The sequence below is a fragment of the Dendropsophus ebraccatus genome, chromosome 7 (genome assembly GCF_027789765.1).
Source record: "Dendropsophus ebraccatus isolate aDenEbr1 chromosome 7, aDenEbr1.pat, whole genome shotgun sequence".
NCBI lineage: Eukaryota > Metazoa > Chordata > Amphibia > Anura > Hylidae > Dendropsophus > Dendropsophus ebraccatus.
Window position 1 is genome coordinate 112,840,733 of NC_091460.1, and position 15,859 is coordinate 112,856,591.

Consider the following 15,859-nt stretch of genomic DNA (forward strand, 5'->3'; position numbering starts at 1 on the left):
GTTTATCTCCTTTTGATTTAATCATACAACTAAAGATGAGCGCAATTCAAACATGGTCATTTGGAGCTTGAATACTGGTGGCTGAAGGAGTTGGATGCAGCCCTGGGGAGTTCGGGAAAACATACATACAGCCTCTATGGCCTGTCGTTGTATCCATTTTTCCCAGACTCCCTAATGCTGACTCAAACTTCTTTAGCCACCGGTAATCAAATACCAAACGATCGGACTTGAGCATGCTCGAATTGCGCTCATCACTACATACAACCTGATTGTTACATATAGGCAGGGGCGTAACTATCACCAAAGCGGCTGCTATGGGGCCCACTGCATCAGGGGGCCCATCCCTGCAATACACTGGGCCTCCTGAGCTGTCATTATACCACCCAGGAAGATGCCTACCATGGAGGACATTCAGTACTGGGGAATAGGATACTAGGGGAGATTCCTATTTTAGGGTACACTATCTTTTGGGGGATACCAGGGGAGATGCCTACCATGGGGGACACTAGGGAAGATGTCTACCATAGAGGCACTATGTACTGGCGGAATACCAGGGGAGTTGCCTAACGTATGCTATCTATTGAGCGGAGGACTAACAAACAGGGGGATTACCTACAGTGGCATATGGGGGGGGGCCCAATCAAAAGTTTGCAAAGGGGCCCAACCCTTTCTAGTTATGTCCCTGCATATAGGATATGTTCACATATAATCTGCTGCACAGTTTACACTGCGGAAAATCTGCAGCGGATAATGCTACCCATTGACTTCAAAGCGTCCGCAGCAATTCTGTAACAGTGGAGAATTTGGAAATATACTGCAGGACCATTAAAATCAATGAATAGCAATATTTGCTGCAGATTTTCCACAGTGTAACATCCAGAGAGGTTTATGTACGGTTTATGTACGTAAATATATATATATATATATATATATATATATATATATATATATATATATATATATATATATATATATATATATATCTTAGTGAATATATACATATTTACTAGAAAAAAATAAAAATTATATATATTTTTATTTTTTTACAGAAATTGTTGAATGTTAGCTGCAACCTATATTTTTTGATTGTTCATACTCTTCTATTGTTAAAGGATGAAAAAGAAACAAAAGCAAAAAACAATTACGTCAATATGTTAATAGGGAAGGATGTTCCAAGTGAAGGACTTTTTATGCTAATGATCTATCACTCATGACAAGTATGTGATCTATGGGCAGTGGTTTTAGTAATGAATAGAGACACGTGGATTTTTCTAAACCACAGTTTAGATTTGATTAGATGTGGATAAAGAATTTAGATGCAGCCCTAAGGCTGCCTGTAAGATATGAAAACAGTTATAGGCTGTATCCAAGTTTTCCAGGACTCCTTAGGGCCGCATCCAACTTCTCCAGCCACTTCAGTGCTCAAGGTTCGCTCATCTCTATTAATAAGACAACCACTTCACTTAAATGGGTTATCCAGTGCTACAAAAACATGGCTACTTTCCCACCTCTCGTCTCCAGTTCAGGTGTGGTTTGCAATTAAGCTCCATTTACTTCAATGGAACTGAGTTCCAAACCCCACCCAATCTAGAGAAAAGAGAAGGGGGAAAAGTGGCCATGTTTTTGTAGCTCTGGATAACCCCTTTAACTGCCCTTTAAGTAAAATAAAACTAGATTGACTAGTTGCATTATAAGTAATTAGGTTACAGGGGTTAGTAATAGGTTAAAGGGGTTATCAAAGGTTAGAGAAACACAGATACTTTCTTTTAAAAACAGTGCCACTCTTGTCCTGAGGTTGTGCTCGGTATTACAACTCAGCTCCATTCACTTCAATGGAATGTGCTAAAAAAACACCCCCAAACTGAGGGTAGTATCCTTTTACGCACCTCAGCACCATGGGCTCCAGCGCTTGAGAAGCCAGTCTTTCAAACATGCGCTGCAGTGGAGGATGTAATGCATGGTCCTCATCAGCCAGGGCAGCGCTGCATCTGTGTAATAACCGGGCATGCAGCCCGCCTTCACACATGACTTGCTGATTCCTCTCTGTGTGCACTAAAGACTGCAAGATGTTTGCGACAGCCAGCTGGAGATCCAAGGCATGCTGCGGAGAGAGAGAGGTAAAGCGAGGAAATTAGGCAACAAACACTGTGAAACCAACGCATGACTAAAGCACAGTGGGAATTGTAATCAGATACACTGCAAATGCTGCTAATGATAATGGGGCAACTCCGACTTTACTCGCATTTAACTCATCTAGATCTATTTTTAGATACAGTATTATGCTTCGGTTTTCTTTTAATATGTACAGTGTAGAAAGCTGCAATTCTAGTAGCAATTCCTAAAGGAGTACTCTGGCAATTTGTTTTTCCTTCAAATAAATTGGTGTCAGGAAGTTATACAGATTTGTAAATAATTTCTATTTAAAAAATCTCAAATCTTCCAGTACTTATAAGTTGCTGTATGTCCTTCAGAAAGTGGTGTATTCTTTCCAGTCTGACACAGTGCTCTCTGCTGCCACCCCTGTCTGTGACAGGAACTGTCCAGGTCAGAAGCAAATCCCTATATCGCTCTGGAAAGTTCCTATCACGGACAGAGGTGGCAGCAGAGAGCACTTTGTCAGACTGAAAAGAAAACACCACTTCCTGCAGGACATACAGCAGCTGATAAGACTGGAGATTTTTAAATACATTTAAAAACACATTTTTATAACTTTCTGACACCACTTGATTTGATATTTTTTTTTCCACAGGAGTACCCCTTTAAAGGAGAGTTATAAGAACAAAATACTACCAATACTTCAGTGTATCTAAAAAACATTCCGAATGATTTTGTAATATTTGCTGACAGGCCCAGATGTATCGATCTCTGTAAAACAAAAACTGGAATCATTTTCCAACAGTAACCAATCACAGCTCAGCTTTCATAGCTTAAAGGGATTATCTACAATTAAAACAACATGGCTGCTTTCTTCCATAAACAGCACCTCTTCTGTCCTCCAATTGTGGGTGATAGAACAGCTCGGCTCCATTCACTTCAATTGAAGAGAGCAGCAATAGCACATAAAAAAAAAACTGAGGACAAGAGTGGGGCTGTTTCTGGAAGAAAATGGCTAGGTTTTTTCAATGATAATTAAAGTGTCACTGTCAGAAAACTTTTGATTAGGGATGGTCCGGACCTGGTTCGGGTCGGGTTCGTACGAACCCGAACCCTCGGAAATGATTCCCGCTGTCTGCCCGCTCCGTGGAGAGGGTGGATACAGCGGAAGGACCGCCTGGAAAACTGGGATACAGCCATAACCATAGGCTGTATCCCAGTTTTCCAGGCGTTCCTCCCGCTGTATCCTACTGCTGCACGGAGCGGGCAGACAGCGGGAATCGAATGCCAACGTTCGGGTTCATACGAACCCGAACCTCGGCAGATTCGGACCATTCCTACTTTTGATGTGTCATAGAGACATGTCAAAAGTTTTGATCGGTCCGGGTCTGAGTGTTCACACCCATACCGATCTGGAGTTAGAGCCAGGAGAAAACTAGTGCAACAAGTCCTCTCCTGACTCTGAGTCACGTGACCATTCGGGCTCCATGGAGCTCCATTGTAAGTTTGACTGATCATCTGACTTAGAACCGGGAGAGGAAGAGCTGCAGTGCGTCTTCTCCCGGCTCTAACTCGCGACTGAACACTCAGACCCGGACCGATCAAAACTTTTAAAATTTCCTTATGACATGTCAAAAGTTTTCTGAAGTGACAGTCAAACTTTAAGCTCTTTAACACAGCTCTGCTTAAAGGAAACCTGTCATCCCCGCAGGCTCCCGACCCCATTAGATCCCCCTATACTTACCTCATCACGCTGGGTCCCGCTTCCTGAGCCGGTCGGGTGACTGAGATTTCAGCACCCGAAGCCCGGCGCACGCGCTCACAGGAGAGTCCGATGCCCATAGAGAATGACGGAGCATCGGACTCCCAATTCATTCTCTATGAGCATCTGACTCTCCTGTAAGCGCGCGCGCCAGGCTTCGGGCGCTAAAATCTCAGTCACCCGACCGCCTCAGGAAGCGGGACCCGGCGCAATGAGGTATGTATAGGGGGATCTAACGGGGGGTCGGGAGCCTGTCACCCTGGCATGGGGGGTGACAGGTCCTCTTTAAATAAAAGCCGAGATTTGGTTGCTGTGAACAAATATCACCAGATTTTATTGTCTTACATAGATTAATAGATCTGGGCCTTGGTGTTTAAAAGAGGTTGTCCAGGGAAAATTAACTTGTTCCCTATTTAACTTGCCCCCTAAGCACTTTCTGGCTTAGGCTAGGTTCACACTACGTTTTTGCAATCCATTTTTTTTAATCCGTTTTTTTGCAAACAAATTGATGAAAAACGGATGGAAAAAATGGATGCGTGTGTGCATCCATTTTGATCCATTTTTCTATTGAATTCCATTATTAAAAAAAAAAAACTGATCAAAACGGATCCGTTTTTTTAAAGTAGACAAAAATGAGGTTGACTACGTATTTATGTATGTTAAAAAAAAAACGGATCCGTTTTGATCCTTTTTTTTTTTATAATGGAATTCAATAGAAAAATGGATCAAAATGAATGCACACACATGCATTGATTTTTGTTTTTTTTAAACGGATTGCAAAAACGTAGTGTGAACCCATCCTTAGTTTGCTCTTTCCAGCAGCTCCATAGGAATGAATTGAGCCACAGGTCATGTGCCGTACCCCTGGCTCTATTCACAACAAAGACGGAGACTCGATATGGAGAACGGAAGCGGGTAAGGAGCAATCTCTTACTTGTCCTGTGGATAGGGAACAAGTTAATTTTCCCTGGACAACCTTGTTAAGTTATGGGCGTAAAGACTAAGGCTAGGTTCACACTGCGTTTTTGCAATCTGTTTTTTTCATCAGTTTTTTGCAAAAGACGAATGAAAAAAACGGATGCATTTGTGTGCATCCGTTTTGATCCATTTTTCCATTGACTTCCATTGTAAAGAAAAACGGATCAAAACGGATCCGTTTTTTTTTACGGAAGTAGCTGACACTACTTTTGTGTCCATAAAAAAAAAACTGATCCGTTTTGATCAGTTTTTTTTACAATGGAAAATGCATCCGTTTTCTTCCATTTTTTTGCAAAAAACAGATGAAAAAAACGGATTGCAAAAACGCAGTGTGAACCTAGCCTAAGGCTCTATTGCTTATATGTCCTGAATGCACCATGAAGGTTGGGTCTTCATTACTCATATGTTCTTGTCATACCATAAAGGTTGAGGGTGCATTACTCATATGTGCTTGCACCATTGAAGGCTTAGGCGGCACTTCTCATATTTCTTTTTGACACAAAGAAGGTTGGGACTGCACTACTCATATGTTCTCGTGACACCATCAAGGAGGAAACTGCGCTGCTCATATGTCCTCATGACACCATTTCCTATCTGGCTCTGTTCATTATTTTTAAAGATATACATTAAAGATCCAAATCACTATTCAATAAATGACTATATCCTTCTAGGCTTAAAAAAAGTAAGGCCCCTTCTCACTTCCAGTAAATTTCAGGAAAGTCAGATAAATTTCTGGACCCATAGGGTTCCACTGGGCACGGAAACACTTCAGAATTTTTCTAAAGGGTGTCAGTGGCGAAAAATAGCTCCACAAAATGTAGGACGTGACCTATATTTGTCCCCATAGAATCCTATGGGGGCATCCAGAATTCCAGACAGCTCCAGATGCACATCTAGAATCTGTCCAGAATTCTAGATGCATAGCATGGCAGTCGGGTAATTGCAGCCAAGTTCAAGGGGCTGTAGTGATTGACCTCTGGCCACAAGAAGATACTACCCCCAGCGTTGCGCCAAATCAGTAAACTCACTCGTGCACCAGAAGATTGACGGAAAAGCGTATGATTTTTTTGTTCCTTCCTCCCTTTTTACAGCCAGGAAAACTGATTGTTTCCTGTGACCTCCTGAAAGGCTTCCTGACCATAAAAATGGCCATGGATGTGTGCGGGGACCTAAAAGATGTAACAATACCAATGCAAATCAGGAGATCAATCCATCTGTCTATCTATCTATCTATCTATCTATCCATCTATCTATCCATCTATCCATCTCTCTATCCATCTCCTATCTATCTATCTATCTATCTATCTCCTATCTATCTATCTATCTCCTATCTATCTCCTATCTATCTATCTATCTCCTATCTATCTATCTATCAGCATCTATCTATCTATCTATCCATCTATCTATCTCCTATCTATCTATCTATCTATCCATCTATCCATCTCCTATCTATCTATCTATCTATCCATCTCCTATCTATCTATCTATCTATCTATCTATTTATCTATCCATCTCCTATCTATCTATCCATCTCCTATCTATCTATCTATCCATCTCCTATCTATCTATCTATCTATCTATCTATCCATCTCCTATCTATCTATCTATCTATCTATCTATCTATCTATCCATCTCCTATCTATCTATCTCCTATCTATCTATCTATCTCCTATCTATCTCCTATCTATCTATCTATCTATCTATCTATCTATCTATCTATCTATCCATCTATCCATCTCCTATCTATCTATCTATCTATCCATCTCCTATCTATCTATCTATCTATCTATCTATCTATCTATCTATCTATCCATCTCCTATCTATCTATCCATCTCCTATCTATCTATCCATCTCCTATCTATCTATCTATCTATCTATCTATCTATCCATCTCCTATCTATCTATCTATCTATCTATCTACCTTTCTATCTATCTATCTATCCCTTTGACAGAACTCAGAAAATTCTGCCATAATGACAGAGGAGGCTTATGAGCTGTAACAACACATGAAACGGCTCATTCCTTGTGCTTTATATAGCAGCGTTTCATCATTCATGAACAGTGATAAAGCAGGGTGACACAAACTAACAAAAAATTATTCAAGAAATATAGTATACAACAAAAAAAGTAATATTTGAAATATCACATGCAATGCCGTCACTTTAAGATACTTACTTCAGGTTGGGAATCTGAATCTACAGACGCCAAAAGATCGAGCATAGAAAGCATGGCACCTGGGTGGATAATAACTGCATCGGAGTTCGAAAAGGAGGACGGTCCTCCATGAGGTTTTAGATCACTGATGTTTTTTGGAGGCATGAGGGAAGATGTGGACACTGTATGGTAGACATGTCTGCAAGAGAAAAGACACAGAGGGAAATTAAATAATTTTTTTTTTTTTTTTAAAAAGCGCCTTGTAGAGTATGTGGAAAGATATTCACTGTACACATAACTTGCTGTAAGTTAGTCTGACCACTAGTCACATGGTCCTGGGCAAGACCATAAAAGAGCTAACAACCTTAATTGATTGTAAGTGTGCTTCTTAAAGAGATTTTTACATGTGGCGATCATCGTAAAGCAAATTGATAAAGTGTCCCTGTCGTCGTCCCCCCCCCCCCCCCAGGCAATTTTAAGAAACTTTGTATTTGGGTTTATTAGGCAAATATGGCATTATCTGCATTCAAAAAGCCTTTCCCCAGGTCCCCCCCTCCTCTCTCTCATTCACTGCTCATTAGCAGGAAATCGCGTCTTGTTTACATCAGACTTGCTCCTGTCCGTTTTATGGAGAGGGGAGGGTAGGAGAAAATAAAGGATTACACAGTGGGAGCTGTATGAAAGCAGGTATTCAGAGGTCAGAAAGGTCAATGCTGACTTCGGAGGAGATAGCCTGGTGATGTAGCTGTAAATTAACTCTTTGTTGTCCTGTTTTGGTGCCTCATCTTCCTCCACACCTCCCCTCTCCATAGAAAGTCATGAAGACAGGGGGGAGAGCTTCAAACTGCTTTTTCATGATAAAAATGCATTTTTCGGGTAATAAACCCAGTTACAAAGAAATCGCCTGTACTATTGATTTCTGCAAAAAAATTTAAACGACAGTGACACTTTAAATCATTTGAATTTGAGCGAGGACACAGGGAAGTGTGGAGAGGTAAGAATATTTTGTATACATTGACGCTTGAGGATCCTTTTAAAACAGGGATGGGGAACCTTTGGACCTCCAGCTGTTGCAAAACTACAATTCCCATCATGGCTGGACAGCCAAAGCGAAGCTGGGCATTGTAGTTTTGCAACAGCTGGAGGGCCGAAGGTTCCCCATCCCTGCTTTAAAGCAAGGACTGCACGGACATCGCTAACAATGACCCTGCCGCCCTGCCGCCACGATTATCGGGCCGTGTAATAGTCTCGGTAAATGAGCAGATCGGCGCTCACAGTGGACAGGGCACATGAATAAGCCACAATTTACCACAATACTTAACCTAAAGCCAGAACATGCAATGTTACCCTCTATTCTTATGGTAGAATGACGGTAACACACAGCATAAAGCTGCATCCCACCACATTAATAATATAAATCACAGCATCAGAGAGCGCCTCTGCCATCCCAGGGAAAATAAGGTCCGTCTAAAAATAAAAGCAGCTTTAATTTTTAATTGAATGAAAATCTGCTGCATTATTCAGAGGCGTCTTAGGATCTGTGTTTTCTGGTTTCTCCAGGCGTTTCAGAGATTTTTAATGAGACGTTGTAAAAGTAAAAATAAAATAAAATGGAGAAACAAAAAACAGATTAATTGCCGAGAAATTTCAGTTTTTCAGGAACAGAAAAAAACAGAGCAGGAAAAATAAAGATTGTGTAGAGATATAAACAAATGTGGCCGTGCATTGGATGTAAGCAACTGCCGTTTACCCACATGCAGAGTTGTACCATAGTACACACAGAGTACTTTATTCGCTGCACTATGGCACTGTATTAAAGGGGTACTCCAGTGGAAAAGAAAAGTCTTAGGTGGTCACAAAGTTAAATAGTTTTAAAACTCTCCAGTCTCCCAGTACTTATCAGCTGCTGTATGCCCTGGGGAAGTGGTGTATTCTTTCCAGTCTGACACATTGCTCTCTGCTGCCACCTCTGTCTGTAACAGAAACTTTCCAGAGCAGGAGAGGTTTTCTATTAGGATTTGCTACTGCTCTGGACAGTTCCTGACACGGACAGAGGTGGCAGCAGAGAGCACTGTGTCAGACTGGAAAGAATGGACCTCTTCCTGCAAGATAAACAGCAGCTGATAAGTACTGGAAGGCCTGAGATGCTTAAAGTGTCACTGTCATTTAAATTTTTTTTTTTTTTTGCAGAAATCAATAGTACAGGCAATTTTAAGGAACTTTGTAATTGGGTTTATTAGCAAAAAAAATTCATTTTTATCAAGAAAAAGCAGTTTGAAGCTCTCCCCCCTGTCTTCATGATTCTCTTATGGAGAGGGGAGGGGTGGAGGGAGATGAGGCACCAAAACAGGACAACAAAGAATTAATTTACAGCTACATCACCGGGCTATCTCCTCTGAAGTCAGCACTGACCTCTGAATATCGGCTTTCATACAGGTCCCACTGTGTAATCCTTTGTTCTCTGCTGGCGACTAATGTCCCTCATCCCCCCTCCCCTCTCCATAGATTACACAGAGCTTCCTGATAATGAGCAGTAAATGAGAGAGAGGAGGGGGGGGGGGGAACCTGGGAAAAGTCTTCTTGAATGCAGATAATGGCATATTTGCCTAATAAACCCAATTACAAAGTTTCTTAAAATCGCCTGGACTATTGATTTCTGCCCAAAAAAATTAAACGACAGTGACACTTTAAATAATAGAAGTAAATTACAAATCTATATAACTTTCTGACACCAGTTAATTTGAAAGAATTTTTTTCCTGCCAGAGTTCCCCTTTAACAAATTAATCTGGATACTATGAAAACCTTCAAGGTCATATTGCAGAAAGGATACACTGCTATGTCTTATAGCATATACACATAATAGTAACTGTATTGTTAATAAGCCCTTCCCGCTGATAGAACAGGCAGACAACCCACTGGATAGAGCAGTACCTTTTCCTGGATAGAGCAGGGGTGCCCCAGGGTGAAGGGAGAGTGGTCTCATTTGTCAAGCAAGGCGGGATCTGTTCTGCCCGACTACAGGGGTGACAGGCATGACAGCAGGAGATGAAAAGTTAGAAAGACAAGTGAAAAAGTTGTGTTAGTTGAAAAGTGAGCAGAAAACAGAATTACACAGAAAAGTCACAGCACAAAAGGACAGATGTATACAGCAGATTTGGGGAGAGACGTGCTGGTTTCTGCTGCCGATACTGTGGGAGGAAATCTGAATAAAGGTTATCAGGAATTAGTGCTACCCCAATTCCTCTTCCTGTCTGTCACTATGCAGCAAAGCTGTAACATTTGATCACTGATCCCATTTGATAGGCTGCATGGTTTATTCTTGAGAGGAGGAAGCATGCTAACAAGGAGTTCTCTCCCATCTCTCTTGATTTTTAAAGCATACCTGCCACAATTTATTTATTATTTTTAATCAACAGGGGTTGTGATTGCAAGCAGTTTTGCAGTATACTCCATCTTTCTATGTTTTCTATGTCTATATCAACGTTAAACATAAGGCCAAACTGAAGTCAATGCTCCCTCCGTCCCAGTCCTTTGTATGCTCACACAAGGAAAGACACCTGACCATCACGCAGGTTGTACATCAACTGAGGGTAATAAACATAAGCTAATTAGGATATTAATGTTTGTTAATTATATTATCAGCTTATCAGAGGTTTTGGTGCTGTGTGACAGGAGAGCTGACCATACAATGCGGACACCCCCCAGGATTCTCTGATACTGAATGTGGACTCATAGCAGCTGTACACATGTGAAGTGAAGGGAGACACCTAGTGACCATATATACAACGTTGATTTAAACAAACTTAAATAAAGAGAATATTGCAAAACTGCTTGTCATCACAAACCCTATTGATTTTTTAAAAACAAAACAAGCAACAGTGCCTATTTAAAAATGCTGAGGCTCAGATGAAAATAAATATTATATATAAGAATATGAATTAAAATAAAGCTGTACTCACCTGCCCAATTGCTCCCTCAACCATTCCAAAGGTGCCTGATCCCCAATACTCAACACTTCCTGGTCCATGTCTTAATACAAGGAAGTAATTGTTCAGCCAGTCACTGCTTGTGCCAAGACAGGTATCAGGCAGTAATGGGGCCCAGGCAGTGGTGGGAATGGGCAGGTGAGTACTGGCCATTGTTGGAGAAGACACTTTCTCCATTGGATCTATGTAAAACAAAAACTAGTGTGATTTGCCCAGAGCAACAAATTACAATTCAGGTTTTATATTTAAATTTAGTCATAGAAAAAAATTCCCAATGCCCCATTTACCTGAATAGCACTTGCATAACTCCATGTATATATGAACCATTAGTCCAAAATAGGCTCAGGTCACCAGTCAATAATGTAGACCTGACGTGTCAACACCAGATTTTCAAAGGATTGTCAATTCTTTTTTAAAGCCAGATTAAATGCATTTTAGGACTATTAAAGGGGGTTATCCAGCATTAGAAAAAAAATATAAAATTAAACTTTCTTGTAAAAACAGCGCCACCCCTCTCCTCAGGTTGTGTGTGATATTACAATCCAGCTTTATTCACTTTCATCGAACTGAAGTGCAAAATTTTTTAACCCTAGATAACCCCTTTTAACCCTGACCCTTTCTAAAATCTGGAAAATGTGAACTCCTGCCATAACTGTTCCTGAGCCCTGTTCTTTCCTTGTGTTGAGTTCAACACATTTCTTCCAGTAATGTTACGAAATTCACTTAATGGAATGAATGAAAATCTAAAATGATTTAAATTGAACAGAAAAATTACTAAACTGTAGACTTAAGCATAAAGGGCACAAAATGTAAAGGCTTAGAAAAGTGACTTGTCTGATATGCAGGCGTCTATGTCAGGTAAGGCCCAGTCAGGGGTAAGTAACACAAGCGTACTTATTTCCTCTATAAGTGGATTGGATTGGTGCACAGCACAGGACCACTGATACACCTCATTTACATATTAAGATTATTCAAGATAAAGGAGGATTGATTATTTTTGGGGCAATGGACTTTCTAAATTAAAAGTTTTTTTTTTATTGGGTGAATATAGAAATACGAATTGTTTATGATGCAATAATTTTTCAACATCAAAGTCTAATAAGCAATAAAAGTTTTTAAAAAATTTATGATAAATAATTAAAAAAAAATATATAATAATACTACTAATAATAAAAGAATAGCCACACGCCCCATCCCCTGCACTATAAAAGGCTATGTTCACACACAGTAAGAAACCGGCCGTTCCACGAACCCGGCCGGGTTACGGAACAGCCGGTCTCTGCCCGGATCATCTCAGCCGGTACTTAAGTACCAGCCGAAGGTTTCTGATGCAGGCGCATCAGCGCGCGCCTGCATCAGAACCTCCATTAGCACACAGTGAAGCAAGCGTCCGGAGCCGCTCGCTTCACTGTGTGAACTGACAGAGTTTCCTACGGCAGCCACTCATTGAATTGCCGCTGCAGAAAACTGACATGTCAGTTATTTGCGGCGCCGCACGGGATCCCGGCCTGAGCTTATACGACGTGTATACGCTCCGGCCGGGATCCCATAAAGAAAAAAGCAATGTTCACAGGCACATAAAGTACGGCCATTGTTACCAATGGCAACAACAGCCGTACATTTACGTAGTGTGAACATAGCCTAAAAATGTGTATGTTGACCTAAAAACTCACAAAACTCTTGAGTTTTTTTCTGTATATTGGTGCTGCTGAGCACCCAGCTGCTTGGTCAGGGAAAGCTACTATGCAAGGTAAAATCAATGAGTGGGATACAGTGCTGAAACTAAAAATGCACCTCACTCCTTTTACTTTTCCGGTCAGTGAGGGTTGCAGAGGTTGGGCCCCCACCATTCCAAAGGCGATAACATATCTTAGATAACAACTGCTAATGGTAAAGTAGCGTTTACATATCCTGCACAGCGCTCCACAAACATATGCATAACACCACTGTGTAGCACATGACACATGATGAAAGATTGCAAATGCTGGTTAATATGGAATGTGCTTCCTCGTGGTTCCCTCATAGGGGGCTGCCATCGCTCCCAATGCTATGGTGCTATTAAAACTGTACCTGTCATTGTAACTTTAAAAATGTAAACCAAAAGTAGATGCGATACAAAGCAAGTTTGCAATTTACTTTTTTTTTTTTTTTTATTTATCATGAAGGATACAGCACTTCACTTTTTTTTTCAAAGAGTCAGAAAACAGGAAGTCCTGTGTTTCCCAGGTCATCTGAGCGCTCACAGAGAGAAGGCAAGTCATGTGATTGATGGACACATTGAGCCATGACACTCTGTACTGGCCGGAAATTCCTGTGTTTAGTCTGTTTTTTAACAACCAGCACAAGTCAGAAAATCTGCCTTCAGGAGACTGGACCTGGATTTCTGGTAAGTACAGCTTTTTTATAAAGCATGATAACGACAAAAAATGTAATGTAAATTACAAACTTGCTTTATATCACATCTACTGTTGATTTAGATTTTAAAAGTTATAACGACAGTGACACTAAGCGAAATAGAAAATATACATTACTACAACTCCAAAAATGACTGACATTTGACTGTGACGACTATGGTCACTCCACTAGACCCCAATGTGAGAGTACATTTAAGAACACTGGGACTGGTCTGATTGTCAAACATCAGATACATCTCCTTCCAGACGCAGTTGATGAGATGTGAGGCCGGTTACATAATAGACAACCCTGTAATGTTACATACTTCAAGCACCTTGATAGGATGTGACAAATGAATAAGCACATGCCCAGCAGTGTTACACTGCACCCATCTCACCTGAAGACACTGACGGCAAGTCAGCTTTTATTGGCTTGTCAGGCAAACTCCCGAATATGAGCATGTTTATTAAAGAAACATTACACCTTTGTTTTACTGCGCTTCATAGCATCGGAACATTGTCAGGAAAACAAGAAAGTAATCATTACAAGTATTCTAAGTGATTTCCTAGGTACATCGGTACACCTCTGCTTATTAACATAATAATAGGGATTTCTCAGCAAAAACGACCGGCATCCAGAGCGCCACCAGGACAGAGAGGGTAACTATGAAAATCTTTATTACAGGGTAGGGTGCTCTTTGCTGGTCCCCAGCATGACAAGTTCCCTTTAAATGCCTTTTTTAAAGGAGGTGCTTGCAACCACATCATATTTCCATCTGGTAAAGTAATTCCCCATCTACAGTATTTATGACATAGGGCATAACTAAGAGATTGCAGGGAGTTCAACTGCTGGAGTCCCTCTACGATCTCAAGAACAAGGACCCCGATGTGCCCCAAGGCTCCATTGATTCTCTATAAAGCTGCTGAAAATAGACAAATGCTGCTTTATCTTAATGATAAAGGAGAACTTGGGTTAAGAAAGATTTAAGCCCGTTCAATCCCCATCCATAATCTAAGCTTGTGTGTTATAGGTTTCTATTACATGAATTGGGGCAGGATGTCTGCAGTGCATCCTGACTCACAGCCCGAAGCTATTGAAAATCCTCACTGCCTGGTTGACTCCTGGTCTCAGAAGGGTGGACCAGAAAAGTGGAGACAGAGGTCACATGATCTGTGCCTCTTATGTTGCCAGGCAAGCTGTAACTCCTGTAAGTTTGAATCTGGGGCTAGGAGCAGTGTAGAAAAGCGGGAAAGGTGTCCTATATGTTTTTAGTGCATATTTTCTTTATAGAGTTCCCCTTCAGTTTTGTAATCTAGAAATTTCCTAGTTGGTACTTCTGTGGTGTAATACAGAAATTAAGTTCACAATGCTTCTGTGCTCCTTTTATGTATCTACTAATAAGATACACATGATTGTGATAAAAAAGGCCAGTATAGCAACATTCACACAATGCAAAAAATGTCATCAACAAATAACAGTTTGGATAAAATTCTTCTGCTCCATCCGTATTCATCTAAATAAAGAGTATTACACTTACCTGTCAAAGGAGTCTGTAGTTACTTTATACAGATATACAAAAAGTTTGCTGCAGTGCCTCAGCACTGGGCACACCGAGTCCAACTGCACCAGGTCTTCTTCTAGAAGTCTCTGAAATGGTTGGTTATTAGAAGGGAAGACATTTGATGCTCTGATTTTGCGACATTCAGCAAAGCAGCCGAGTAACCGAATGGCGTCAGCAAGTTTTTCATACTGGATCTCGGTTTTAAAGAAGTGAGAGTTTGCAGGTTCATATCGCATGGCTGCTGTTAAAGTGCAGAAAACAGTGTGCAGGAGTTCAAAGACTTGGTTCTGGTTCACCTTCTCCCATCCGTTCCTTGGTGGACAGCTAAGAGACTTCTCCATTGCAACTAATAGAGACGTGACATAGACAAATCCGCCAACCTTCCGAAAGACTGTCCTCGTCCGGTGACTTTCCCTCAGAACTACTAAAAGTGCCTATAAAAACAACAAAAGTGCATATGAACTTACAATAGCAAGAAAAACATTAAAGGGGTAGTGCGGTGTAAGGCTATGTTCACACTACGTATATTTCAGTCAGTATTGTGGTCCTCATATTGCAACCAAAACCAGGAGTGGATTAAAAACACAGAAAGGATCTGTTCACACAATGGTGAAATTGAGTGGATGGCCGCCATATAACAGTAAATAACGGCCATTATTTCAATATAACAGCCATTGTTTTAAAATAACAGCAAATATTTGCTGTTAAATGGCGGCCATCCACTCAATTTCACCATTGTGTGAACAGATCCTTTCTGTGTTTTTAATCCACTCCTGGTTTTGGTTGCAATATGAGGACCACAATACTGACTGAAATATACGTAGTGTGAACCCAGCCTAAAGCATTATTTCACTAAATAACACACATTACAAAGTCATACAACATTGTAATGTGTGTTATCTAAGTGAATGGCCCCCTTCCTCATGTT

The 15,859-nt window shown here is 40.8% G+C and overlaps 1 protein-coding gene across 12 annotated transcripts in view; it reads right to left on the reverse strand.

Moving 5' to 3' along the window:
* Nucleotides 1-15,859, reverse strand: part of WDFY3 (WD repeat and FYVE domain containing 3) — a 230,262-nt gene that overhangs the window by 82,242 nt on the left and 132,161 nt on the right. For 11 of the 12 annotated variants that reach the window (XM_069978200.1, XM_069978202.1, XM_069978204.1 and 8 more), the window contains 4 exons: nt 14,908-15,365; nt 9,922-10,005; nt 7,011-7,188; nt 1,887-2,101 (listed from right to left, as the gene is read on the reverse strand). In XM_069978200.1, the coding sequence (XP_069834301.1) occupies nt 1,887-2,101; nt 7,011-7,188; nt 9,922-10,005; nt 14,908-15,365 (935 nt within the window). The remainder of the gene's footprint in view (nt 1-1,886; nt 2,102-7,010; nt 7,189-9,921; nt 10,006-14,907; nt 15,366-15,859) is intronic. The other variant, XM_069978210.1, reaches the window with a different exon arrangement.